The 27,850-nt window shown below is 37.9% G+C and overlaps 2 protein-coding genes across 2 annotated transcripts; both read right to left on the bottom strand.

The window, feature by feature from the left end:
- Positions 1-961: 961 nt before the first annotated feature.
- Positions 962-6,970, bottom strand: rab38b (RAB38b, member of RAS oncogene family). The gene is made up of 3 exons (XM_079448639.1): positions 6,387-6,970; positions 3,988-4,268; positions 962-2,593 (listed from the first exon to the last, which is right to left on the bottom strand). The coding sequence occupies exons 1-3, from the start codon at positions 6,670-6,672 to the stop codon at positions 2,441-2,443; spliced, it is 720 nt and encodes a 239-aa protein (XP_079304765.1). The 5' UTR covers positions 6,673-6,970; the 3' UTR covers positions 962-2,440.
- Positions 6,971-9,352: 2,382 nt separating this feature from the next.
- grm5a (glutamate receptor, metabotropic 5a) lies at positions 9,353-25,739 on the bottom strand (the record flags this gene model as incomplete). The annotated part of the gene is made up of 8 exons (XM_079448638.1): positions 9,353-10,226; positions 11,797-12,736; positions 15,273-15,399; positions 15,828-15,996; positions 16,142-16,388; positions 16,585-16,820; positions 21,537-21,786; positions 25,064-25,739. The coding sequence occupies 8 exons, from the start codon at positions 25,737-25,739 to the stop codon at positions 9,353-9,355; spliced, it is 3,519 nt and encodes a 1,172-aa protein (XP_079304764.1).
- Positions 25,740-27,850: the final 2,111 nt, after the last annotated feature.

Below are 27,850 nucleotides of genomic sequence, written 5' to 3'. Positions count from 1 at the left end.
TATGTATTTAAGTGTATGTTTGGCCAAGTCAGCCTTGTTGCTCTGTAAATAAAGGCATGTTTAACAACAGCAGCTGTATCGCTACAAAACATGCCAGAACCAGTCACACTGAAGCATCCAGATGTCTCCAAAACGGCGTTATTTTATAAAAGATCCAACGCGATGTGATCAGGTCCATTTATATCTGATGTGGGTATCATAATCTTCCCGTTAGATTGTGACTGCCCTGTTAAGAACACTGGACTCAACAACTTCCGCTTTAGAAATGTGAACTGTTGATGGTTATGGAAAGAATTCGACCAATGTTAACGCTGTCTAAAGTGTTTTTATAAATGTAAAGCTCTTGGCCGTCTACATACAAAAGATGATATATCAAATGTGCCTGCTGGCTGGAGTTTAATGTCATCATCCCAGTAGATGTCGCTGTCTAAACTCCTGCGGTGAGAAACAAAGTTGCTTTTTACGGTCTAGGTTAAAAACTCATTCCTGTGCGGCACCTGTAAAATAATAATTTATACACTGGTCTTTGACCTTATGCTGTTTTAAATGTCAAAAGTATTATAAAGTCCGTTTAAAAGCTTTGAAGGTAACTTTGTAATGAACTAAGGGGATCAAGCGGCGGACCGGAAGTCTTAAGCATTAGCCCTAAGCGCATACACAAGGCATAATGGGTTATTTCGTTGGACAGGTGTGAAATAAGAACTGTAAGGCTGTAATTTGTCTATCTGTCCCGCAGCCCTAGTTATTCCACTTGAGAGATCTTGTTTATGTTGTTATACAAGCACTTGAACATAATTGGTGATAATAGCACTTATGTTAATAATGCTAACATTGTATGAATGAACCGACAACAGATACCCAGAGATTTTCTTTCATTCAATGGAATATGTGTGAGTTTGACAGCAGATTCATACAGCGATTTTTATGCTATTACATGAAATATTATTCTCGCTAAAACAGTCAGGGTTTGTCACATTACATTTATTGTAAAACAAAACATTTTTATTTATACAGATAGCATTTGTAGTTATCTGTATGCCCTGAAAAACATTCTCACTAAAGTGGCTCAAGAAAACTTTACAATACAACACAAGAATTATTCAACACCTCCCACACACACAAATAATATCAGAGAATGAAAGCTAAGCGTTTGCCGCAGGTACAGCTGGATATGGAACGGCAGCAAATCGATACACACATTAAAGCGTTTGAATTCAGAAATCATGAAAGATTTATATAACGTCAATGAGTCATACACTGAATCACTGCGAACAGTGAAGAGATTTAAAATGCAGAGTGAAGAAAGAAGAGCGAGAAAGGATTGTGAGAGATAAGACAGGTGTTCAAGTATGAAGGCTTTGTTTAGTTTGATACTAAACTGTTCCTGTAGCTCAGCTGGTAAAGCCTGGTGCCAGCAATGCCAATGTCATGGGTGGGAAATCGATGAAACTGAAATTGATACCTTGAATGCAGTTTAAGAAAAAAACAGTTGATGTATCTTTTGACATTGAGGTTATTGAAACTTGGTCCATTGATTGATAAACTACTTTAGTTCATTTTAGGGATAGCTCACCCACAAATTAATATTCTTTCCTCATTTTTTACCCTGTTGTCATTTCAAACCGGTTGACTTTCTTTCTTCTGCAGAACACAAAATAAATATTTTGAAGAATGTTGATAACCGACAACATTCACCCCCATTGACTTCCATTGTTTTGATACTTCTTTTGTGTTTCACGGAAGAAAGAGTTGTATACAAGTTTTGAACAAGGGACAATATATGATTCATTTTTATTTTCGGTTGAGCTAGCTGTATAATAAAATCATCATCATCTTTTCATATGCGTCTGACATAAGGAAGGTTTAATCTCTAGTGCATTCAAGCATGCAACTTGTTAGACATAAAAAGTGCATCGTCATACAAAAATAAAAGTCCCCTCTTCATCTCTCTCCACTGACTACTGGTTGAAGCCCGTATCAGATTCAAGTCACTGATGTTTGCCTACAGGACTATCACTGGATCTGCACCGGCATACTTTCACACCCTCCTTCACTCCTTCACCCCATCAAGAGTCCTGTGTTCAGCAAATGGGTAGGGTCTTGTCTTGCCTTCTCATAGGGCAATAAATCGCTTTCCGGACCGGTCAAGCACATCTCTCACAACCTTCAAAAAACGATTTAAAACCCAGTTCTTCCTTGAATACTTGAATATTGTATTAGCACCTATTGTATTATTGCTCCTGTATGACATATCGCTTATTGCTCCATGAACTCTTTGGATAAAAGTGTCTGCTAATAGACTAAATGTAAATGTTTAGTTTAATGCTCTACAGACAGGCTGCTGTTGATTTTGGATTATCAATGACTGACCATAATGCAGGAATCAGAGGTATTCCGATATGACTTTCATCCCATCCCTGCCGCTTTCATGGATAGTGATTTAAGGTTTGAAACAGGCAGAACATGGCAGTTCTTTATTAGAGTTCAGCTGAGGCGAGATGGTGTCAGGAACTACTGACTTAAGGATGTCATTCTCACTAGCCATGATGTGTTTCACCAGGAAGTTGGCAGCTTCGTTAATGTTGACGTTTTCCTAAATTTGGGGGAAGAGAGAGAGGACAAGGCATGAAACATGAGGAATAGCTTTCAGTTTGATCGTTGATTTGAAGAAGACTGCATTTGATCTCACCCCCCCTTGAACCTTACTCGAGAACAGTAATGAATTATTAAAACTCATGAAAATGGTGTAAGGATGAATGGAAAAGGTGCTAAAATAAATGACATTTTTTTTCTCTCTAATACGTCCCTATTGGATTTAATGAGACTGTGTCCATTCGGTTTCCATCGGCAACGGCTTTGCATGTGACTGGCAGGTGTAATTAGGATGCAAGGATTAATGAGCTTAAATAACAAGCTTTCATCAGGAGCAAACAAAAGACAATTGTTATTTACATAAAGTACACCCAAAATAAAAATTCTGCCATCATTTATTCACCCTCATGTCGTTCAAGAGCTGTTCATGACTATCTTCCATAAAACACAAAATATATTTTGAGAAATGTCTAGGGGTTTATGTCCACAATGGAAATCAATCTAGGTCAATGTTGTTTGGTTACCAACATTCTTCAAAATACCTGCTTTTCTGTTTCGCAAAAGAAAGAAATCATACAGGTTTAAAATGACATGAGGATGTGTCAATGATGAAAGAATTTGTTTGGGTGAACTATCCCTTTAAGATCACCCAGGCACTAGCGGGTCAATAAGTTATGCAAGTTGTAACATAAGTTGTGTCAATTGGTTCTTATGTACATGATGTGCCTATCCACAGACACAAAAGTGCATTAGGTCCCATTGTAAAACATCCCTTGCCCTTTTACAGTGGCCTTTGGCACTTTTAAAATGTAATCTGGTCACATGATGTGGCAACCTTGGTAAACGCTTCAATAACCGGTGCATGTTTAGGTTTATGAGCTTGAAGGTTCATATTGTGTAAGTTAAAGTTCAACCAAAAATTAAAAAATTCTTTCATTAATGCACCCTCGTGTAATTTCAAACCTGTATGACTTATCTTCTTTTGTGTTCTGTAGAAGAATGAATGTTGGTAACCGAATGGCGGTACCTTTCACCATTCACTTCTATTGTACGGGCACAAAACCAATGCAAGTCAATAGGTACCATGGTTGTTTGGTTATCAACATTCTTAAAAATATCTTCTTTTATGTTCTGCAGAAGAAAGTCATACAGGTTTCAAATGACATGAAAGTGAGTTAATGATTGAATTTTCATTTTTGGGTGAATTTTACAGTCAAAATGCATAAATCCAAATGTCTTCGCAAATAATGACATATAATAAAGTATACAGCATTACTAATAATAGTGATCACTGATCCATGATAACACCAGAGTACTTGTTTAAATCATATACATAATGATAGACTGTTATTAGTTGAAACATCTAAAAACATAAAGGTATGTTATATACTTTACCTTAGCTGACGTCTCATACCAGCCCACAAAGTCATTCTCTTTGCAGTATTGGTCCATTTTCAGGCTGTTGTTAGTCAGAAAGTCTCTATTTTGGTCACACTTATTGGCCAGGAGCACTGTGGCAATACCCTGGCCATTGGAAAGTATTAATTTAGAGTCCAGATCCTCCTTCCATTTTGAGACGGCCTCAAATGTTGTGGGCCTGGTTACGTCGAAAACAATGATCGCCCCAATGGCCTCCCTGTAATAAACCCGGGTCATGTTCCCGAAGCGCTCCTGACCTACAGATAGAGGAACAAGGTAAAAATAGTACGAAATGTAAAACACAGGGTAAATAAAACAGATCACTTGAATGAGTTACAATTTTAGAAGTATTGATTATTATTCAAGACTTTCAATTGCATGGCAATTCTGAGCACGGTTTGGGTTTTTTCTCACGAGAAGCAACTGTCTCATTACTGTCTAGGAGAATCACCTGGGAAAAATCTGTGTTTTTTTATTCCCGTGGGACTATGGGATTGCATGACTCTATACAATGAACTATTAAAAATGCACCGTGTGCACTTTTATACACTGTGCATATTTCTGAGCTGTATCCACAGCAAACATTCCCTTGGTTCTTATTGAGTAGAATACGCTTATTACTGCAACGTCTCTCTCTGTTTCTCTCTTGTCTCATTCTGAATGCAGCCACTCTTCTGGGCTGGCAACATGGCACATTGTCTCTAGAACAGCTGTTTCTGTCGTCAGTTTGTTGTTATTTGTTCGAAATTGGAATCAGGAGGTATTTCTTGATCTCCATGGAGCTAACAGCAGTCTCCTTCACACTTGGTTGCCCACAGGAAAAATATATTTATTTTTAAAAAAGTACACAAAGGGAGATGTTACACAGGTATAACCAGCAAGATGTGTGACTGCCTTCCAATTCTAAAAAGCCACCAATGACCATATTCAGAATATTTTAAATCTTTTACTAAAACCAATTTGACAACTCTGCAAAAAAGTGTTTGCTTCGGAAAGGAGAAATAAGATAAATGTGTGATGTAATATTAATACACCAAGATGAACTCAGCATTTTTCAGTTCATGAAATTTTGTCAGATGATTTCCTGGGAAGCACGAGGAGTTTATGACAGATTTACAACTACTGAGTCATGTCTGGAAGAGAGTTCAGCATACCGAAGACAAACCCTCAATGATGTCAATATTGTAATGAAGAACAAATCCACGAGGGTTCAGTCCAGTCTGAAATGTGTGGGTTTCATGAATATTAGTATAATCAATGTATGTTTTCTAAATTAAAAGTCAGTTTTCATTGCAGGTTTCATTTCATGATGTCCTATTAATGGATTGGTTTGCTTTTGAATTATGGTTTGTGTTACAAACACCAATACGATTTCAACTGTTTACCATAAAACCCATTACAAAATGTATTTTGTGGTGTGTTTTAGACCCTATTCCAGATTAAATCGTTTTATTGGATTCCATCCACCGATCAATTGAGCAATTGAATATTTGCTAAAATATTCTAATGTAGCCTATTAAATAAAAAGAGTTTGTTTAAACATTCTTGCCTACAATAAACGTCTAGGAAAATGAACCATGGTTCAACTTTCGTAAGGGAAGCTTTGGTAACGGGGCATAAGCCACCACTCTCACTTAAAAAGTTCATAGACATACAAATAAATGTTAAGCAAACTTTTTATCTAAACCGTTGCTAAGTAGGGCTACTACATCTTAAATGTAGACCTATATCGAAGAGAGCCATGATGTACCCTAAGCTAAATGTGGCGTATTTACACAGACATTCCAACAATGTCATTCTAGTCTCTCTCACAAGACCTCTACACTTGGGACTGAGATTGAGCGGCGCGTGCTTGCCACGTGAGAAGAACGATTGACGAGGACGAGCAAAGGGTAGGGTACGAGCAAAGGATAGGGTACGAGCTAAGGATAGGGTACGAGCTAAGGATAGGGTACGAGCTAAGGGTACGAGCTAAGGATAGGGTACGAGCTAAGGGTACGAGCTAAGGATAGGGTACGAGCTAAGGGTACGAGCTAAGGATAGGGTACGTCTGCATTTAGCCTAAACGTTATTCTGTTATTCATGTAAACAGTGTGTCAAGAAATAATGGACTCGATATTGAAACTGAGGTAACCTTTAATATATTGTTTAGGGCTTGATTACCATTTTTTGGACAAACTGTTACAGTACAACCTGTGGGAAGTTGTAACGGTTGTATCGTGTCGTAAACAGCGGCTGTTAAAACATTTGGATTATTAACAAAAGAATACAGTAACACGTGTATAACAGTAATGTTTACGTGTATATAAAACAAACAATAACTCAACAGCATATCCCACAAACTGCTAATAAACGCCGAGACAGGTCTCTCTTACCTGCGATGTCCCACAGCTGCAGCCGGACCGTCTCCGAGTCCCAGTTCAGAACCTTGAGCGCAAAATCCACACCAATAGTCGCTTTGTAGTTTGTGGAGTATGTCTGATTAACATAGCGTTTGATGATGCTGGTTTTACCCACTCCCAAGTCACCGATGACCAGGATTTTGTATAGATGTTCTTTTTGTTTGTTATGCATCGTAGGGAACTGTGGATCATACCTAGAGTCAGCTGTCATTGAACTTAAACTGGCGCCGCCCAGGGCGTGGAGAAACTTGTGATTCATTACCAGACGGACTCGCTCGTGCGGGACAGATGTCTTTTTAACGAATAAAACAAATAATATCTATCTATCTATCTATCTATCTATCTATCTATCTATCTATCTATCTATCTATCTATCTATCTATCTATCTATCTATCTATCTATCTATCTATCTATCTATCTATCTATCTATCTATCTATCTCTACCTACCAACCATCTTCGATCTATCGATCTATCGATCTCTCTCTCTCTCTCTCTCTCTCTCTCTCTCTCTCTCTCTCTCTCTCTCTCTCTCTCTCTCTCTCTCTCTCTCTCTCTCATGAATAGTGCAAGAGGGGAAAGAAGAAAAGTAAAGAGGGGGTGGTTGAACTGCATTCCACAATCATGGAATCTCTGAAAATGACACAGCCACGCAAACTCTGGCCTTAGAAAACTACTGTAGTAGGCTACATTTAAAATGTTCCATCCATTTTTTTCATTATCTCAATGTATTCAAAATAAATTATGTTAAAAGAATAAAAAAGAATAGAAAAACATTGTAATTGAATTCCCTTTTAATAACACTCAGGTAAAACTGATATTTTACACACTTATGAGAAATAAAAAAAGTTAAAGCCCAAACTAACAGAAATATTGCAGGCTACATTCTTCCACATTTCACAAAGCTTTATCCACTATAACCATCATATCGAATGAGCACAAATGGTTAGTAGAAAAATACATAACACACATGGCCGAAATCTACATTCTATGAACGTCTTCAGAAAAGGCAAAAGAGCGCAAAATGCAAAAACCTTTTAGAAAATGTACAAAAGTTCTCCAAAGAACATTAAGCACTTAATTCAGCTAATGGCACTGTTCCGCATGCAAACGTGTGACCTTACAGTACACCAATTCAAGAATATTGCACATTGATTTAAAGAAAACATTTTGTTGGGAGTTACAACATGCGCTTCTAATGTAAGTCTGAGCGCCTAAACTTAAATACAAAATACGAAATCTAATCTTTAATGGGAACATTTCAGGTTAAATCAGCTAAGAGAGTCAAAACTGTAATGCCTGGTGTATAAGAATCATAAATTATGTCCACAGTGTAAAGCTGACAGGAATTATTTGCTTTTTGTCTCATGTCTAAATGGTTTAATACAAGGGAATTATTTGCATGTTCTCATGCCATGCATTCATATATATTGCTTTAAAAATACTTAAAAAATCTTTTCTTATTTATATAGTCTGCAGGAGGCATTTATTTTGTTTTCTCTTTATATGTCAGATTAGAGTGAGTCTTCACTAAATACTAAGTAATGCTAGGACAGTCTGTACCTAGCTAACAATTTTTGGTTCACAGAAAATTAGGAGAAATTAAGTTTTTGGTTCCCATAACGTTGTTTTTAAGGTGCTTTTATTGTTATCCAGGAAAGTTTTCCTTATGGAAATAGAACATTAGTTTCATGGTTCCCAGAACGTTACCTTATAGGTATAGACCGTTTCATCAAACACGCGCTTGCCTGACCCCCAGGTAACTTCCGGTTTGTGTTTGGCTAGTGTCTAATGATATTGCTATTATATTTAATTTAATTTATATTATTATTTTATTGTATAATAATTGTATTAAATAAACGATTTGTTGAATTGTGTTGAATGTTTATTTTATTAACTAAACTATGTATTGGTCCTGTAGTTCGGTGGCATTTAAAAACTGTTGGCAACAAACATGGTATGTTGATATCTAGCGGTTGAGTCTAAATTCAAAAAATTGTACAGACAAGTTTAGTCAAGTAACGGTTCTTCTCGGTTTCTTTTGATTGTTATGTGAAATAATCTACAGGCACTGTTGTTTGTGAATGTGTACCGGAAGTTAAGTTGGGGTTACAAAAGTGTGCATGTGCAGTAACGTTTGTTTATATTGTTAAGACGAACAAACTTTTGGTTTGGGAACCAAAAACGAACATTCTGGGAACGTTCTGTGTTTGCTGGGTATAAGATTAGACACTGTCCCGCTGATAAATATTGTTTTTGAAAGAGACATTGTCTAAAGTGACAATCTTGTCCTATGTATATAAATAAACTTGCCCTTATATTCATTTTATCTGATTTGCTAAGAAAAATATATATTTAATTTCATGAGATATGAAAGTGGCATAACATGCAACCTCTGACCTAATGTAATGAAGAAAATGAGCAATATTAAAACTATATATTTTAACTAAAGACTCTACTGTCTGTTTGGTCCTACAATCAAACACATTTCATAAGTGAACAACTGTGCAAGAGGTTTACTTGCTGACAGGCAACAGGCTAGATTCAAATGTAAAACAAACTTTACATCACCTGGTGCACACTGATGTTATTTTACACACCTGTGTGGACTGACGTCATAGGAATGTTAAAGCTTTCAGTCCGCAGACTGATGAACATCAAGAGTGACTGTAAACTTTTCCTGGAGGTCCTCAGAGTGCTCTTATACCCGAAAGCATATCCAGTATATCCTTAATAATCTGAAAAGCAGTTAAGTGGCGTGCCAAATCTCTCACTATCCTTATTTTGAGGACGGGCCGGATTCCAAGCACCATTAAATGTCCTCCTTGAGTTCTTCTACATTAATAGTGTACATTTCTTGACATTTACAGATCAGTAATGCAATCTAAGCAGATGCTTGCTTTAAGTAGCTGCCTCTTGGCTGTCTGCTTCTTTCATCTCTCAGAGAGAAGAAGAGCTTTGGCTGTAGTGCCGAAGCACCAGCTGGTCGTATATCGGGGAGCAGGGCTCGCACAGCGGCACCTCTGAAGCCGGAGATGTAGGAGACTGGCTAATCGAGTCGACTGAGGAGTCTCTGAATGGGGAAGGGGGTGTCAGAGCGCCTAGGTCATCCAGATCGGTGTTCCTCACCGCACACGAGGAGTCGTAAGTGCTGTCGTAAAGACTGGCGGGTGATGCCCTGCTGCTGCCACCGGCTATAATGCCCCCGGCGATGCCCACTGCCGACCGATGACTGGTGTTCGCTGAAGCAACCACATCAGCGTAGGTGGTGACAGTGGTGGGGTGCGACCTTTCCTGTGGGTGAAGCCTGTATGCAGGTGAACAGGGTCTGGGGACTGGCGGGGCGGAGTTTACCGCAGACCCAGGTGGCGAACCGGGCAGCATCATGCTGTTTAGCTCGCTTATGTTGGCTGTGAAACGACTGACGACGCAGCTTATCTGATCCATGATAGAGGTCTGGGGAGGGCCGCCGTGATGCAGGCGCTCTGTCAGGTAAGAGGGTACGGGCACGATAGGCGCACGCTCTTCATCGCGGTCTCCTTCCACGTGCCTCTGCGTAGGCTGGCACACGGTCGGGAGAGGAGAAGGTGCACCGGGGCCGTAGGTTACAGGGTAGCGTTGGTTTTTCTGAGGTCCCTCATATACCAGCTTCAACCCGGAGTCTGGGGGTCGGTCGCAGCCTTTGGAGAAGGGTTTAATAATGGCCGTCTGGTTGGTTTCTTCCTTCTTCTTAATGTGAATGGAGATCCGTTTCCACAAGTTTGGCCGGTAGCCTCTTTCGTTCTGTGCCCAGGTCACAGTTTTGCCATTCGAACTGCGGAAAGGAAATGAAACATGGTTTAGTTTGAATATATGCCAGTTTGTGACATCACAGCCTGGGGGGAAAGGGACCTGACCACAGTGACCCCACATTAGCCATCTCAGCCCAGCCATTACGACTGCAATTACCTCCCTCATTCAGCACTCGACGTCAAACAGAAAATCTCTAACTCTCAATGCCCCTGAGACCCATCGACCCAAATGCATGAAACCTTAAGAGTTGTTCCAGGAATTATTCACAGGCAGGGTAATTGGTTGGGGCTTTTTTTCTGCTTTCGAGGGGAATATTGCCTTTTTTAAAGTGTGCTCTAAAATACGCTCAATTTGGGAGTTGGTTCATTTTCAGTCTAAACTCATTAACATCCTCAAAAGCAAACTTTTAGCAGGTGCTACTGCGAGATAAACATTTTTAATGTCAGCTTTATTTTTTTCTTCATCAGGACTAGCTTCTTCTGCATTCATCAGCAATCACTGCACATCATTTTATTATAAAGATGCTAAATAAGGATTTTCAGGACTCTCACAGAAAAAGTATCCCGTAATGAATTCATTGTTATTCCTATTTAATGTAACATAAAAAAGCATAAACAGCAAAAGTATTTTTGTTCATAAATATTTTTGCCAGTTTCGAATTTATGGTAAATTAAGGCTTTTAGGGTGTACATGATGTTTTGTAGTTTCTGCTTGTGTCTGTAATAGCATACTAATGTACTATACCTGCTGCTACATTAAAACACATGCAGTATGCATAAAATAACTTTCTTAATATAAAATAAATGATCAGTATACAAAATAGTTTCTCAACACATTCAATGCAATGTGCTATACATGACATTCCGTTCCCAATGTAGCCAATCTGGAATTAATATCACATGCAATTTTGAACCAGTTATTATTATAGTTTTCTTTAGTTTTATTGTAGATTTATCAATATTTGTATACTTTTATATTGTATTTCAGTTATTTGTTTTTAGTTATTCATTTTAGTGCATATTGTAGTTTTATTAATATTTGGAATGAGCTTTTTTTGTTTTCCCATCAATTTCAGTCACATTTTTTGGCAGTTTTGTCATAATTTGTTTTTATGAATTTTTTATTTATTTCATTTTAGTTTTAATTTAGTTTAGTAAGTTCATTTAATAGTTGTAAATTATTAATCGTAGTGCTTTTTGTAGTGTCATTTATATTTTGGTATTAGTATTTTCATTTTTTTGTCATTTTGTTTAGCAATATTGTTATGTGCTTTTGTTATTTATTTGCTATATATGTTTTTTTTGTTTCCATTTCCATTTTTATTACATTTATTCATTCATTTCTAATCATTCTAATCTAATCAATTAGTTTAGTTTTTTTAAGTAATATTTAGACTAATATATTATTGGAATATATTATTTGAAGTTTTAGTAAACAATATTAACCTTATTTTGAACATTTCTTTACAATTTGATCTCACTGCAAAAATCTATTTTATTCAATAAAAAAAAATCTACTATACAAATATACTACACAACATTAAAGTAGTAAGCTTGTATGCAATTCTAAATATAGCTTCTCATACTACTTACCTGACAGTCTCAGAGGCAGACGTTCGCCGTCTAAACAAGTTAGCCATGCTGCTGGAGCGGCTAGCCGCCGAGGCAGATTTCCCGTCACCCACGTGCATCCTCACGACCGTCGACGTGGTAAACGCGCTGCGCACGTTCCTCTCAGGTTTAGCCAGCATTATATAGACTTTGGGTACGAACATGCAGCACAGCGCAGTGGTGGCGCTGAGGCTCACAGAGAAACACATTGTGATTATCTTGTAGTTCGAGCCGAAATAAATTGGCACGAAAGCAAGCCAGATAATGCAGGTGGTGTACATTGTGAATGCGATGTATTTGGCCTCGTTGAAATTGGCGGGGACATTTCGGGTCTTAAAGGCGTAGAAGGTGCAGCTGAGGATGAGCAGGCCATTGTAACCCAACGGCGCCACCACCCCGAGCGTGGTGGTATTGCAGATGAGGTGCACCTCCTTTATGGATGGGTAATCGTAGATGACTTGAGGAGGTTCCATGATGAAGAGAGCCACAATAATGCCCAGCTGAATGAAAATGAGGATGAAGGCAATCACCAGCTGGGCGCAAGCGCTCATGAAGCGGGGCTTCTTGGTGCAGATCTTCTTCTTGCTTCCCGCGAGGATGCGAGCGATGCGGTTGGTCTTGGTGACCAGGGCGGAGTAGCTCATAGCGGGTGAGAGTCCGATGCCCAGCCTCTGCAGGTAACAGTAGATCACGTGTGGCTTGGCAATCAGGCAAAACGTACACAGGTACCCAATGCAGATGCCAGCCAGGATGATGAAGCACAGCTCCCTGCTGGAGGACTTCACCACCGGCGTGTCGTGGAACCTGATGAAAACTAAGGTGACGAAGATGGTGGCAAGAAGGCCGAGGCAGGCAAAGACCACAGCGGCAATGGGCTCTGGATCCCCCCACAGAAGATACTGCACTGGGATGGGTTCACACCCTGTGAAAACAGTTTAATGCAATTCACTTCAAGGCTTACAACTGAAATATTTATAAGCAGAGCAAATTATTTATTATAACTAACCTAGCCGGTACACTGACATCCATCATTATGCACATTCCAGTAAAACTGCCGGCAGAATTACAACTTGATTCAAAACAGAGTGAAAGTAGTGTCATGATTCTGCCTCCTTGATCATGATTTTCTAGTCTACTGGCAGGAACACGACAGACCCACAAGTGTAGTGTAGAGAGAGACATGGCATTGTTGGGTCTCGTTTTTGTTCCCGCCCTCTCGTTTCCTTATTATTGATTGTTTGATTTGATGCCCCGCACCTGTTCCCCTCTTGACTGGTTCCCTTCTTAATGTCCTTGTGTTTTCTGTCTAGTTGCAGTTCGTTGTGTTTCTATGCCTTGTAAGATGTATAAGATGTAGCGTATTTCACTTGTCCTGGAAAGTTTTGGCACCACAGTAAGTCTAGTCAGTGTAATCTTTGTCAAGTGTTTAGTTCATTTAGTTTAGTGTTCCTGTTTAGTCGGTGTCATTATGTTCCCCTGTTTTTGTTTGTGCATAAAGTGTTTTTTGTTCAATGAACCCCTTGTTGTCTGCACTTGGGTTCTCTGGTCACCTATCCTGACAAGTAGCAAACAAAACCACCAGTTCAACCGGGCATCATACATTATGCATCAGATACTGGCATCAACAAGCGCCGATATATTTAGCATGTGTAATTAGCATAAACAGACAGTAAATAAGGGCTGAACTTGAGTCCTGCTATGGATAACCTTTAATGAGGTTTAGATGCTTCTGGCTGTCCTAGTAAGCTCTGGATCAAATAAATAAGTTTGGATGAGAAATCAACTTCTCATTATCTTCTTAAAAAAGGAAATATTTTATGCCTTGCAACAAGGACATTCAGATTAATTCCAGTAGGAAAGTAAAATCACATATACGATCTTTTTATATTATCAACAGTTTCTCCAAGAATTCATTAAGATTAAATAGAGTGCAAATGGAAACTTTTGCATCCCAAATATTTGCATTAAGAAACTGACCCAGAAATCTCACAAATGTGTCCATTAGTTTAAAAGTCAATATAATTGAAGATTTCAATAAAAACATTTCTCACCAAAACCAAGCTAAAGTATTGTTGTTGTGATTTACTGTTTTCCATATAATCAATCTATCAATCTATAATAATGTATAGAATATTCATTAGTATATATATTTTTATATGAAAAAAGCCGATGTCAAAGATTGAAATAAATGTTTAGGAAGCCAACTTTTTAATTTTATTGTGCAAAATGAAATGTAAATAAAAAATATGTATTATGTAAATTAATTCATTTATTATTACAATTTATCATAATCATTTGCAACAATAAACACAATTGTGACTCTGGACCACAAAAAAAGTCATAAGGGTCATTTTTATAATTGATATTTAAACATAATCTGCAAGCTAAATAAATAAGCTTTTATTTGGCCAAGATTCAACTATTTGAATATCTGAGGTTGCAAAAAAATATTGAGCAAATCACCTTTAAAGTTGTCAAGCAGAGGCGCTGTAGCAGACCGTTGCTAAGAAGAAACATGTTTATTTTAAGACTCTCTATTGGCTTAATGTAATTGCTGTAATGCAGTTGAAGAGAGTAGATGAACCCGAAATCGTGAATTCTAAGATTTACATTGATACCAAACTTGAGTGGGTAATTCCCAAAGAGCGGGCAGCAGCAAAAATAATGTTTTGATATATTTATGGTCTAAGTTTTACAAAATATCTTCATGGAACAGAATCTTTCCTTAATGTCCTAATTAATGTTTGGCATAAATGAAAATAGATAATTTTGACCCATTGCATGATTTGTTGCTACAAATGTACTCGTGCTACTTATGACTGGTTTTGCAGTCCAGGATCACAAATGACCTACTTTTGTCATTTTTTGGCAATGAACACTTTTGATGCTTAACATCTCAGAATTAGATTTTAGCCTAAGATTTACAGGTTCACATTTATTTTAATAATCCAAATTATTTTACCTGTACACCCTACATTTACTTTTCAGAACCACACTTTATGCATTTATTTTTTTTACTTTTAGCAATTTATTAGAAACATCTGAGGCTCTGAACAATAGCATTTTCCTCTGGGAGGGGTGGCCTTCATTGACTCTTAAACCAACTAGATGACTGACAAGATCTTTGTAAAATATATAATGTAAAAACTAGTAAACTAGCCTGCTATTAAATAGACATTAAGGGTCTGAACAGCTGAGAGACCAGAGCTTCATGCTGTAAGACTACTGCTTTAGGGCTTGGGCTTAACAGCCGTTCTGGAACATTCTGAAGGGACCCCCTGCCAAGTCCAAATCTCTGTTTTTGGCATTCAATAGCTATGGTCCAGATTCTCAAATGACACTCTAAAAGATAAATGGGTCTCCTATGTTATTCCGTGACGTTATTATGGTCAAGCACAGAGACTTCTAGATGAATGAGAACAGGAAGAACATTGTGTTTTTGAAGGTGCCGCAGTCACCTGTCAGGTCATCGGTAGGCCACGATCCGAGCTCGCATGCACGACAGGTGTATTCGTCAAACACAAACTCGTTCTCTTTACAGGGAGTGCAGGTCCAGCAGCAGCTCACTTCACCCTTTCGTATCACCTTTGGAAGTCAAAAAGGTGAAGTTATTAAGCCAGATGTTCTCAAACCTTTTCGTGGTAAGGCCCCGTTTTTGTACTTTGCGGCTCCCCCAAAGAAAGAATTTTAATTAAACCAAAAACATACTCGGTTATAAAATGTATATGGTTAATAGTTGTCATTTACCTATTAAAACACATTTATGAAAAAAGGTGCTATTTGTTTTTTGTTACACAAAAGTATAAATTATTTATTATCTTGAATAAATAAAATGTCTGAGGTTGATAAACCAAATGGATCCCACAGACCAGAACATAAAAACAAACTAACCAAGCACTTAAGGTAAAGATATACTGAATCTGCCTGTTCATGAACAACTATTATAATACCATTAAAACAGCCTTATACTGTATATACTGTACACTGACAATATACTAACTCCGGATTCTCACCTTAATCTGAGCTTTCTCACAAGGATCGCTGCACACTGATCTGATGATGGCACTGCTATTGGCCCAAATCTCCTCATCATCCATCTTCAGCCCGCTGTTGTCCCAGCTGCCCACGTGGATGTAGCTATAGTCTTCCACACTCATCTGCTTGAAGTTCATGATCTCATATCTAGTCACAACAACACACAAACAACAGCACCATTATAAATCTACTCAGCTATCAGCATGATTTACTCATACATCCATACAAAGATATTGTGTTTTTGAAGCACATTCTGACTTTTGTTTGTAAGCAAAAATAAAAAGAGCCCTACCTCCCAGGAGAGTCTCCGTTCTCATCAAACAGCACCACTTCTCCCGAAACTCCGCTGAAGTTTGTCCTCATGAGGAATTCTAAGAGTTTACCTCCATCGATCGGCCGCATGGCTTCACAAAGACCCACGTAGCCGGGACACAGAGATTTCTGCATGGCGTGAAGACCGTACGCCATGGAGTAGATGGCGTTGATCACAAAGCCCATCTTTGTGTCCTGAGCGTACTGGTGTCGCAGCAACTCTTTTTCTGTGAGTTTATGAGGATCAACAAATTATACGTTTTCTTCATTTAAATATGATGTCCTATACCAAGTTAATATGCAGAGACAAATGTTAGCTATTTGTAGGTTTACATGCCCCAGCATTGATAAAACCAGTATATATTTGGTACATGAACATTTGGAATAATCTTAACAAAATTTCTGTGAGATTTTGAAACTCACTGGTGCAGGTCTTGTTATATTTGATGGCCTCTTGCGGATGCCCCTTTAGTCGACATTGAAAGCGATGCTGCCAGAATTCAGGGAACCAGGGGTTCCGGTAGTTGGTATCTGGCTGCAGGTTCAAATAGTAGTCGTCAAACCATGTGACGTACGCAGACTGTAGCTTGATTGTGATTCCACCCGCTGCCTCTCTCTGATAGCCGTCTGTGACATCATAGCGATCGGCCCATCCATCACTGCAAAAGTAGAAAGCAAGTGAGAAAATGCCTTTTTCTACTTAATAAATTCTATTGAGATGACCTAGAAATCATGAGACAGGGAGACTCCCAGTCCAAACTGACCCACATAAAACTAAGCCCGCTAGGTAACTCTAGGAATTGGGTCTTCGGGACACAGCCAGAAAGTACTGTGAAAGAAGGTGGCACAATATAAACTTCTCCATGAGATGAATGTGCTAGCCACAACCAAAAATGATTGGCAGATGTTTTATTACTGCTAGACCATGATGGTCTGGAACCAGCTAGGAACCAGTTTTATCTGGATTTCCTATCAGGTTGAATGTCAACTTCTTCCTCTTGCAAACACAGCTCGATCTGCTGTTCGATCATTTCCCAAACTAACAGCGCTAAACGTTACACAACTCAGCGGTGTGTGGGAGGTATCACTTTTGTTCTCATGGTAGGTAAGGAGATCCTTTCATAACTTGTCCTTGGAGGCAAAAGCAATGGGAGGGAAAGCAGAGAGGGGCATGTTAGCCAAAGCCTGAATCATCTCATGCAATGGAACCAAACAGCTCAGTAAACCCACACAATGACCCCAGCGGTCAACTTCCCTCTACCCACTGCTGCTATACAGCAAAACTTAAAAACACAACAAAAATGCCAAAGTAAAAGTCTTTTCAGAGATGGATCACAGCTTAAAGAGCACATAAAAGAATCTGTTTCTATTGCGCAAGTGGGGTTAGAAAATATATGTTTTTACGATTATATAAACAATTTTAGGATTCATAGAAGAGCTTTTTGAAATAGCATGTATGATTTAATCTTCCGTGGTAAAAATAACGCTCGGAAGGGTTATTGGTTTGCATGAGTCTCAAACAATTCAAAGGTTCAAAACATTAATTCAATGGTTTATTTGAATCAATTAAAAAATGTTCACTGATATCTTCAGTGTCTGGTTGGTTAAAATGACGGTTTCTCTGAAAACCCTTTGAGGCATTTCAGAGCGAATGCAGAAATGATAAAATTTATAAAATATTGACAATTTTCACTATACCATTTAGCCTAACAGGCAACTAAAGGTGCAGATAAATGTCATTTATTTATTCAATCAAATATTTGGCTCATTCATTTGACATTATTTAATACGTTAGCTAACATGAATGTTAGGTAATAAAACGTTTTTTTATGTTATTGTTCAGGATTTTGTACAAAAGTTCATGTTAGTTTTCAATGAGCATTAACTAAAATGACTTAGCTTTAGTTAACATTAACATGTATTTACACATTGAGCCTTATTGTAAAGTGTTACCAAACAGATGATATAACCTTTTAGAAAATGTATGTAACCATTCTAAATAAGAATTTTTTAACCAACCACTATCTGATTACATTATAAAGCCTACTGTATCATTTCGGATAATGTAACGTTTTTTTATAAAACAATTATATGTTTGATGTTTTATAATATATTTTGTGGATGTTTATAATGTTTTGGATTCAACCTATTCTACACAAATCCCAGTTTTAATCTGATTTTTAACAATTATCCTACAAAGGATTGACACACAGAAAATAATATCACATTACACCAGCAAAGTGATTACATTAGGATTCATTTTTATCCATCAAATCAGTATTGGACCTGCAAAAGCACACTTCTCTTATAAACATCCAAACAAATAACATAGCAATAAGTAAAATGTAACACGAAATAGTCTCCTCTCATGGGAATAGTAAAAACTGAAAATCCTTTCATTGTTTGTCAATGTTGGACTTTATCACTTATTCTTTTCTTATATACATGGTCGTTCTTGTACTGTATACCATTAAAGATGAACTTGACTATACAACAATGTAAACATAAGAGTATAAAAGAGACAAATGGCATTATGGTGTAACGAAATGAACAAAAACCATGATGATTTTAAGCCCTTGTTTTTATAAATAAGACAACTCATCACTTTTGCAGCCACACAGAAATGAAGGAATTGGAACAGACAGACACAATGGCCACATTCTCACTGAACCAAAGGAGAAAAAACGCCCTGGAGCGAGTGTCTGACACTTCATCAAACAAATAAACACACACACTCACTGACACACGGCATCATCTTTTAGCCCAAGCAGGCGGAGAACCCAGAGACTCAGAATCAGGAGCGTGACACCATTTCTGAAATAGATCCTCTTCAAATATTCACAAATGTCACAAATAAAGAAAACACAGGCCCTCGCCACACAGGAAGAATTTCCAGGTATGATCAAGTGATGATATCTAAACATACAGTAAACAGTACAATCATTTTTGTTGCATCGAAACTTGGACAATGTATTGTATTTATGGGAGAAAGAAATGAAATGAGAAATACAGCAGTTTTTTTCATTTTTGTGTGTACTATTCCGTTATTTACTGCATTTTATGAAGCAGCACTGTTAGGAACAAACTAGATACAAATTCAAAGCCTCACAAAAAGATCCTCATGAGAATGAAACGAATTATTCACGCCGCCACAGTTCTTCTGGATTTAGTCTGTCTCCGTTTTTTCTCTTTCTTTATGTAATAATAGAAAGACTCTATGATGGGGAGACCAGATCACTGTGTGGAGGATACCTGCTTTTGTGCATAGTCCTTGTGTCATAATTTTGGTTGAACCGATGATGCACATTCTTATCCAAATTAGTACCGTACATGGTTATATTCTAACTCGGCCTTACCCTAACAACTAAAGAGATATTGTTTTGTACCAATGATTAATGTACAAATATGGGACGACCTTTCTACTATCAACTGAGCAGTATAGTGCGAGTCACTTATTTAACTCTCCCAGCGCTGTCCGGTGCATCATCTCCCCGGAGATGAAAAGCTGATCTAAGAGATGGTAGATACTGTGTAGTATAAAAAAAGGAATTATGTCTAACACCAATATTTGACAATGAGTGTATGTTTAATTATCAACCTAAGAAACCTCTGAGCAGATATAGAAATTGGAGGAATTATTCTTAGTTAGGCATATATCATTATTTCATCCTTAATATCCATAAGCATTTTATTAATGAAACAGTGAGATAATTGAACGATGAATTGAGATAAAAATAGGTCATTCGGATGTCACATTCCAGGAGACTAAAATGGGAAGAACAATTTCTTACTTCACTTGACACTATGAATAGCATATAGCAATTTTTCAAGATGTCGAAGCCAAATTGTAAAGAATCTTGGTTGTGTTAGAGTCTTAAACTGTTACTCTTCTGTAACTGCTACATTACGTTTGTAATATAGCACAAAATGACTCTGATTCTGTTTGTCATCTGGGAGGAGATGCCTGTTATGCAAAGCTCGCATGTTTAAATGACAGCTCCAACATCACAGCATTACCGTAACATTGTGTCATAACATCTCTCAACTAGATCAATCTACAGAAGAGACATTAGCATAGCATTGATAAAACTGCTTTTAGTGAATCAGATGGCACATACCTTCAATATGGGATGACAGCATTATAATGATGATGATGATGATGATGAAGATGACAACATCTGGTGAACAACAGATGAGCCTTGTCTTGGTGTTTTGGACCATCTTAACTTTCACACAAGCACACACACACACACTGATGCAGAGAGTTACAGATGATGTTCAGCAACAGATGCGGATGAACTTTTAAAGGTAAACATGATGATTTCTTTAAGATACTGACTGTATATACAGAACCGCTTGAAGCTCTTCGACCTGTATGACAAACATATCAGTGGAAAATGCATTAACTGGACATGGGTAAGTTAATCAGATTCAAAGACGTGGGAGACCGGGGCTAGTTGTCACATAGGTAAATTGTAACCAACCCTTCGTGAATTAAAGGGATAGTTCTTCCCAAAATGAATATTCTGTCATCACCCTCTTGTCATTTCAAACCTGTATGACTTTTCTGCAGAAACCAAAAGTAGAAATTTTAAAGAATATTGGTAACCAAACGACGGCAGTACCCATTGACTTGCACTGGTTTTGTGTCCATACAATAGAAGTCAATAGGTACCGCTGTTGTTCGGTTACCAACATTTTTCTAAATATCTTCTTTTGTGTTTTGCAGAAGTAAGAAAGTCCTAAAGGTTTGAGATGACAAAAGGGTGAGTAAATGAAACACAGAATTTTCAATCAAGGTAAACTGTCCCTTTAAGTGAAATGCTGTATAATATTAAATGAAAGGTGGAACTGTGTTCTCAGGTCCAGGGTTTGTTTCATAAACCCACAATATCGGTTGTACAAAATCATAGTAGTGTATGTATATTACATGTAAATTGATGCTGCTTCATAAATAATACTGTCCATTATAATCGTTTACATTTGCATTAAAGCCTCTCATAGGCTATTTAATCCAAGAATATAACATTCAACCTACCCCATATAAATAGCATGCGTGTATCACATGAACAGTTTTAAATGTACTAAATGTACTAGATTTCACAAGAAAAATTCACTGGAGTCAAATATGTGGCAACCAGACCCTGTTCTCCCACACTATCTCTTCAAGTATGCTGTCGAGTTATTTCTGCAGCGAAGAGTTTTATACATGTACAATAGCTTCTAGCTTTTTTAATACCACCCACATGTCAAGATTTACTTTCCAAAGAGAGCTTGCCACAGCTCACAGGCATCACTGCATTTACTTTCGTGAGAAAGTTTCTGCCAAGAAAATCCAGATATAAATCCTATAATGCACGTTTTAAGTTGCTCACCTGCCAACCAAAAGGAACTCCCCGACTAGGCGTCGCCGTCTCATGGCCATGAGGATGCCGCGGACGGTCATGCCCTCACAGAAGCAGGCCACCACGCGGGCTTTAGGCAGGTGGCTTCTGAGCTTATCAAGAAGTCTGTCAAAACTCTGCTCTCCGGCATTGCTGTAGATCTTGTCAGAGTGGGCGATGCAGATGCCCTCCTTGGCAGCCATGTCTTTGAAGGCCTCCATCCCGCTCTCACCATAGTTTCCTGAGGATTAAGAGATTGAAGATTTTCTCATTAAAGTAACATTCAAGTTTTTTCATTAAAGTAATATTTGAGGTTTGGAGTTAAACTCTGCCTTGCAGCCGGAGGATTGTAGATCCCTGGTCTAAATGACATAAAAAAGCATAATTCTAGCTTTTAAAATGTAAATAGAGAAATCAGTCTTTAACCTGATCCTGGTCACCGTATCTCTCCCTTATCTGACAAACTAAGTTCAGTTCAGGGAACTCTTGGCGAATAGGCTGATGATTTGGATCACGTGTGTTCGATGAGGGAAAATAACTAAATATGCCGTGGGTCCCCATGACCAAGTTTATAAGCATGAAATAAAATACATAAAATGCCATTTGAGCTACTTTTATGCAATTTTTTTTGTAATTTTGCCAGACCAATTTACATTCTGAGGGATATGATGGACATGATATTTTTGGGAAAATACAGTATATCTTTTATGATGCACTAAAAGAAAGGGAATTATTCAAGTTTAGAAAGCAAGCATAAAAAGATGGCGAAACTGGCAATGATAAGAGATTTTAAATTTTTGGGGTGTCGGGATGTCCGATTTCTGAATTACGCTTCTTTAGACAAAGTCGGCCGAGTACCAAAGCAACCTTGTAGCCAATCAGCAGTAAGGTGCACAGTGAACAGGACGGATATTAGTCGAGCCGAGCACTGACGAAAGATGGGCTAGAGGTGTGTTTGTTTTTGGTGATTTGAACATCAACAAGGAATAAGCAAAATCGGACACCCTGCTTTTAAGCAATTCATTTTTCTCAACTGCTACACTATAAAATGCATGTTTATATTCAACCCATGGTTGGGTAAAATGGACAAAACCAAAATCACTGGGGTTATAAATTAACTTATAACGATAGGTTGTTATCAAACCATGAGTTGCAACAACCCATAATTCTGTTTCAAAACAATCCAGCAATTATCAAGTTTTAAATATATTAAATATTAAATAAAATAAATAATACAATTTATTTCTTTAAAATGCATCAATGTTCTGTTCTTTGTTTTCTAAAATACATTCAGCAAGGTATGTAAATATATCATTTTTTTAATCCTTAGACCATTTTATGGAAAACAGACTTTGATGCCCTGTTTCACAAGGCATCAGGGGTAAAGTCCCCAATTTACATAAAAATCAGGTCACCTACTTTAGTGTGAGGAATTTTCCCGGTCTTCACACATTTTCAGAGATGCGAATTTGATACATTGACAGAGATGTATTGATAAGAAGCAAACATAAAGCTTCATTTTTACCAGAACACATCTCACAAAACCATTTTCTACAAAGTATTATGCAACTGAGCTAGTATCTAAAGAATGCAGGTTCAAATTTGGCAAAAGGTGATTTGTAATCTTAAAAGATACTTTGTCAAAGAACCTTTTCAACACAATGTGTGTTCACAACAGTAAAGAAGACTTTTGCCAAAAAGTTGTACAGTTTACCATCAAACAATTCTAATTTCTCTTCTCTGTGAAGAAATCTAAAGATGCACTTTCTAAAAATGCATGCCTCAAAATCTTGCACTCCATTCCACCATGCTGGTTCACTAATATTGGATATGTAATTAAAAAAAGTATTATATTCTCCAGACATTTTGAAGTGGAAGAGTGGAAAACAAGGCACATTTTGATAGCAAAAAGCAATAATAAGTGTGCTTAACACTGTTAAAACACTAAACAAATGAAGATATTTGAAGACCTCACCTCTCTTTCAGAGAGACAGATGCTTAAAAGTCTTTCAACTCTGTGTTTACTCAACCAGGAATATTCATTAAATGCCCACATGTGGTAAAAACAGAGCAAAATATGTAAATTACCATCATGATCGCCTTTCACGTAATGATTTCAGTTTGTTCATGAGGCCAAAAACAGGCCAAAACAAAAGTGTAGCAACACAATACAGTACCTGAGTGTGTCTATTTATTATTCCCTTGCAGTGTGTGCTGTATGCAGAGCATCATTGAGTGGGTGTTTTCAAACATCAAAGACACTCTCGAACACCATGAAACAATAGATAGACAAATCGACCAGAAGGAAAATGCTTAACACGATGTCTGAAAAGAAAATTTTGCATTTTAATGCTTCCAGAAGTCCTGAGGTGCATTATTCAATATCCAATTCATTTAACAGTGAATCTTTTTAAACGCTAAAGCAAATGAAAAATAAAATTGTTCACTAGCACCTAAAGACAGGGAGACACTCATGAAACACTCATAATACATAATACGCAAATAAAGGTGCTACAAAAAGTGATTTACAGCAATGCCACAGAAGAACCCTTTTTGGCTTCCCAAAGTCATTCAGTCATTTAGTTGAGTCAAAATAACACTTTTTTGGTGCAACAGGAAGCTAGCAAGGCAAAGGTTTGAATCTCAGGGATGGCACACGTGTGCCTAAAAAATACTGTGAGTGTCTTTGGATAAAAGTGTCTGCCAAATGTGTGAATGCCCACACTTTAAATGAACCCATTGCATTTATTTGAATCTATAAATTTATAAACAAGATGACAAACCTTTTCCTAAAGTAATGTTCTGATAGTTTGACTGACAAGCTGTTCATTTAAAAATGTCAAAGAATGCTATAATCCAGATAGAGCTGCAGATCCAGAAATCTATCTGAGGGTATTTTCAAGCAACTGAATCAACATTGCAGAGCATTTCACAGTTTTTTGTTCTGCAAGTGGGTGAAAACTAGGATGGGTTCCATATATAACTACACGCTGGCAATTAACACCTGTCTGTGAGGCCATCGATCCTCTAGCCAAACAGCAATATATGGTAAATGATTCAGATACGCTGGTGAGAGCTTACATGTATATCAGAGATTCATAGACTACATTTAAATGTTGCTAAGGCTTTGTTTCTCATTGAATTAACTGTTCATGAAATCTTTGGATGGTGCAAAAATCTCAACTACATGTGACACATCAGAGATATGAAGTGCCAGAGTTTCTTACAAGATGTGCCATTTCCCTCTGAACAGTAAAGAGATGTAAGGCGTGAAATTACAATAATTGTCAGATAAAAGGGAACTTGTATTTGTGGCTTTTTACATAATTGTGTTACCTTCTGGTGGAGAACTACATTTTATACTGGAAGACCTTTGGTAAGCATGAGTGCAGGGAACAGCTCAAATGAATTCAAAGATTTTCTTTCAAAAGAACTGAATAAAGCATTTACCAAAACCACTCTACCTAGAAAACCATCAAAAGAAGTCCAAAGTTATTTCTTCATCAAAATATCTTTACCTTCAGTGTGAATGGCTGATACGTAGGTCCAGTTGTATTTTTTGACAATGTCCACCATAGCTCTGGCCTGCTGGGCATCGGAGGGCACCACCCTCATGAAGTACTTGTACAAAGATTTATCACTGAGATCCATACTGGTAGCTGAATATGCAATCTGTGGAATGTTAAATAACTGGAGGAGATTTTGAACCTGGATGGCCACAGAGCTGGACCCAGGTCCGATGAGTCCCACAATGGGCTTCTTCCCTTTCATGGGTGTACTTCCATCTTCAGAGGAGCACTTTGACATGCCCTCCTCTTCCTCTGCAGACACCAGGGTATCACGGATGAACTCGATGCTCTGCTCCAGAGCCACGGCTGAATGCCAACAGGAGTCTCTGATCTCGCAACCCAGCGTGATATTGGGTAGGATGTGCGGGTCGGCATTGATGCGGTCCAGGGTGTGCATCATGGCCTCCACCCGCTGGATACCGTATTGCTCTCGTACGGCTCCGCATTTGCGCTCGTGGACCTTGTCGGCTGGAGGTTGATGGTGGACAGAAAAGAGCGCCCCGATGATGATGTCACCGGGAATATAGGCCAGGACACGCCGCTCGCTGGCCTGGGCCTTCACTGAAACGTCCAATCTTGTAGGTACTCCCAGCAGTACAAACAAAAATAAATGAAAAATCCCCATTTCCTAACCCGTCTCAGATCAGACGCAGTGTAGAATGCAGTTGGTCCCTGAGGGTATCTAAAAGAACAAGAAAAAGATATTTCAGAAAAACATTCAGAGCATTATCCCTGGAGATCATCAACCTCCCACTGAATCACAGAGGTGCATATTTGTTGGGAGTCGTGAGAAGGATGAGCTGTCGCCAGGGCAACGTCTTATTTTAAAGTGTGGGAATTTTGCTTCCTCTCTCAATGGATAAAAACTATTTTTTTCATAGCTGTTAGTATAAAATGAATAAAGTAAATGTTAACACAACTTTAATATAATTGATATCAAAAACATTGCGACGACGTTACAGGAATGCATACGTGACGCCTCTTCTGATCTGGAGCTGTCCGTGGTGCTGAAATACAGACCGCGAAGTATGATATTAAAGACTAAAACGAGTCCATCTGAATCAACGAATAGCAATAAAAACTCAAATATCACTTCATATTGGCGAATAAACTACATAACCTTTCAAATGAACAGAAACTAGACGTGATTCAGAGTGAACGTGGTGCATAAGATCTCTATTGAAAAAGTGTGAAAGTAAATTCAGCGCATGCTTTATTCATCCATTCTGCAAAACGGTTATCGCGATCGATAATTGTAAAATAGCATAGACATAATAATTAAACTTACCGTTTGGTCACCATGTTGGGCCATTTTCCCGTGTTCGTACAGTACAAGCTGTCTCTGGGTGTATGAGAACAGTGAGATGAGCCCGTTCACTTCAGCGTGGGCGTCACGTGACTTCATGCTTATATTTACATCTCGGTCTCACCAAACACGAGGGACAAAAAATCTCCAACACGGGCCCACCTATTATCTCTGAAGGTTAAACGCTATGCAAAATAAACCAATTTTAAAATTGAATTAAAAACAACAACAAATAAAGTAACATGGATAAGACTCACATCAAACGTTAAGCCATCAATGATTTATTCAACTGAAACGTGCTTTTAAAATTTGTGTTCAAAGGGGTTTTATATTGACGTTTAAAGGTATTTTGTCTTTCCTGTTTAAAATCTAGACACAGTCAAATCAGGTTATTGTGTAAACGTTTATACTCAAACATACACGCAAACATAACAAGATGATTTAACTGTAGATTAAATGTAGTAAACTCAAGGACATCTCAAGAACACAATATACTGTATTCTCGTGTTAACTGCTTTAAGTTTTATGGGGGAAGTCTGATTAAAATGCTTGCCTTTTTCTCAATTGTACGGGTATAGCGCCATCTGGTTGAAATGCAACAGAATACAACAGAATACTCTGGTTGAAATGCAACAGAGACTTCTCTTTCAGTCAGGTTAGGGTTGGAGGTTTAGTGTATTCTGCAATAATTTCAGGTTTCTGTACACAAGTTATCTGTGCTTAACAAATAGTCATCAAACCAATCATATGTTTAGAGATATTTCGAGGGGATGTGAGACTTGATTTTCAGACATGATTTTAGGAACTTTTTAAAGGTCCAGTGTGTAATTTTTGGAATGATCTATTGACAGAAAGGCAATTGACAATACATAGCTATGTCTTCAGATGTGTATAAAGAGTATTTTATAACCGTAGAATAAGCTATTTCTATCTACATAAGCGGGTCCCCTTGCACGAATGTTCTGTCAGCTGTCCTATATTGGTTCAACAGTGAACGGTTGGTTGCAATTCGCAACCTTGCCGCTAGATTTGACTGACTTACCAGTTTTCAGTAATAATGTGAAATAGTCAAGAATGGCAATTAAACAATATCGAGAATATTTCACGGGTCCCTCTATTCCTCCAAACCATAGTAGGAGAAATGCTTTATAAACTTCTTTGTTCTGTCGAAGATATTTTGAAGAAGGGAACACAAACAGTTCTGGGTCACTTTTGACCGCCACTGTATTTTTCCCCACAATTGTAGTCAATAGAGCTTATCGACGACACGCTGCGTTGAATGTTGCGCCATCTTGAGAGGATGGCTGTTAGTGCGTTCAATACATTGTGTTGTTTTTCTTGTTTGATTAGGAAATATAACTATGATAGGTCGAGCTTGCTGTGTTAATAACTGTAATGGCATTATGCAAAATCCAGCAAAAAAGAGTTCA

This window comes from Barbatula barbatula (genome assembly GCF_947034865.1).
Source record: "Barbatula barbatula genome assembly, chromosome: 24".
Taxonomy (NCBI): Eukaryota; Metazoa; Chordata; class Actinopteri; order Cypriniformes; family Nemacheilidae; genus Barbatula; species Barbatula barbatula.
This window is presented reverse-complemented; position numbering and strand designations above follow the sequence as displayed.

What these genes read in the sequence shown, in the direction of transcription:
- rab38b (XM_079448639.1), bottom strand. Translation starts at nt 6,672, where the DNA reads ATGAATCACAAGTTTCTCCACGCCCTGGGCGGCGCCAGTTTAAGTTCA. An exon ending in GCAGCTGTGGGACATCGCAG is followed by an intron (nt 4,269 to 6,386) that starts GTAAGAGAGACC and finishes CTCTATCTGTAG; the next exon opens with GTCAGGAGCGCTTCGGGAAC. An exon ending in GGTATGAGACGTCAGCTAAG is followed by an intron (nt 2,594 to 3,987) that starts GTAAAGTATATA and finishes CCCCAAATTTAG; the next exon opens with GAAAACGTCAACATTAACGA.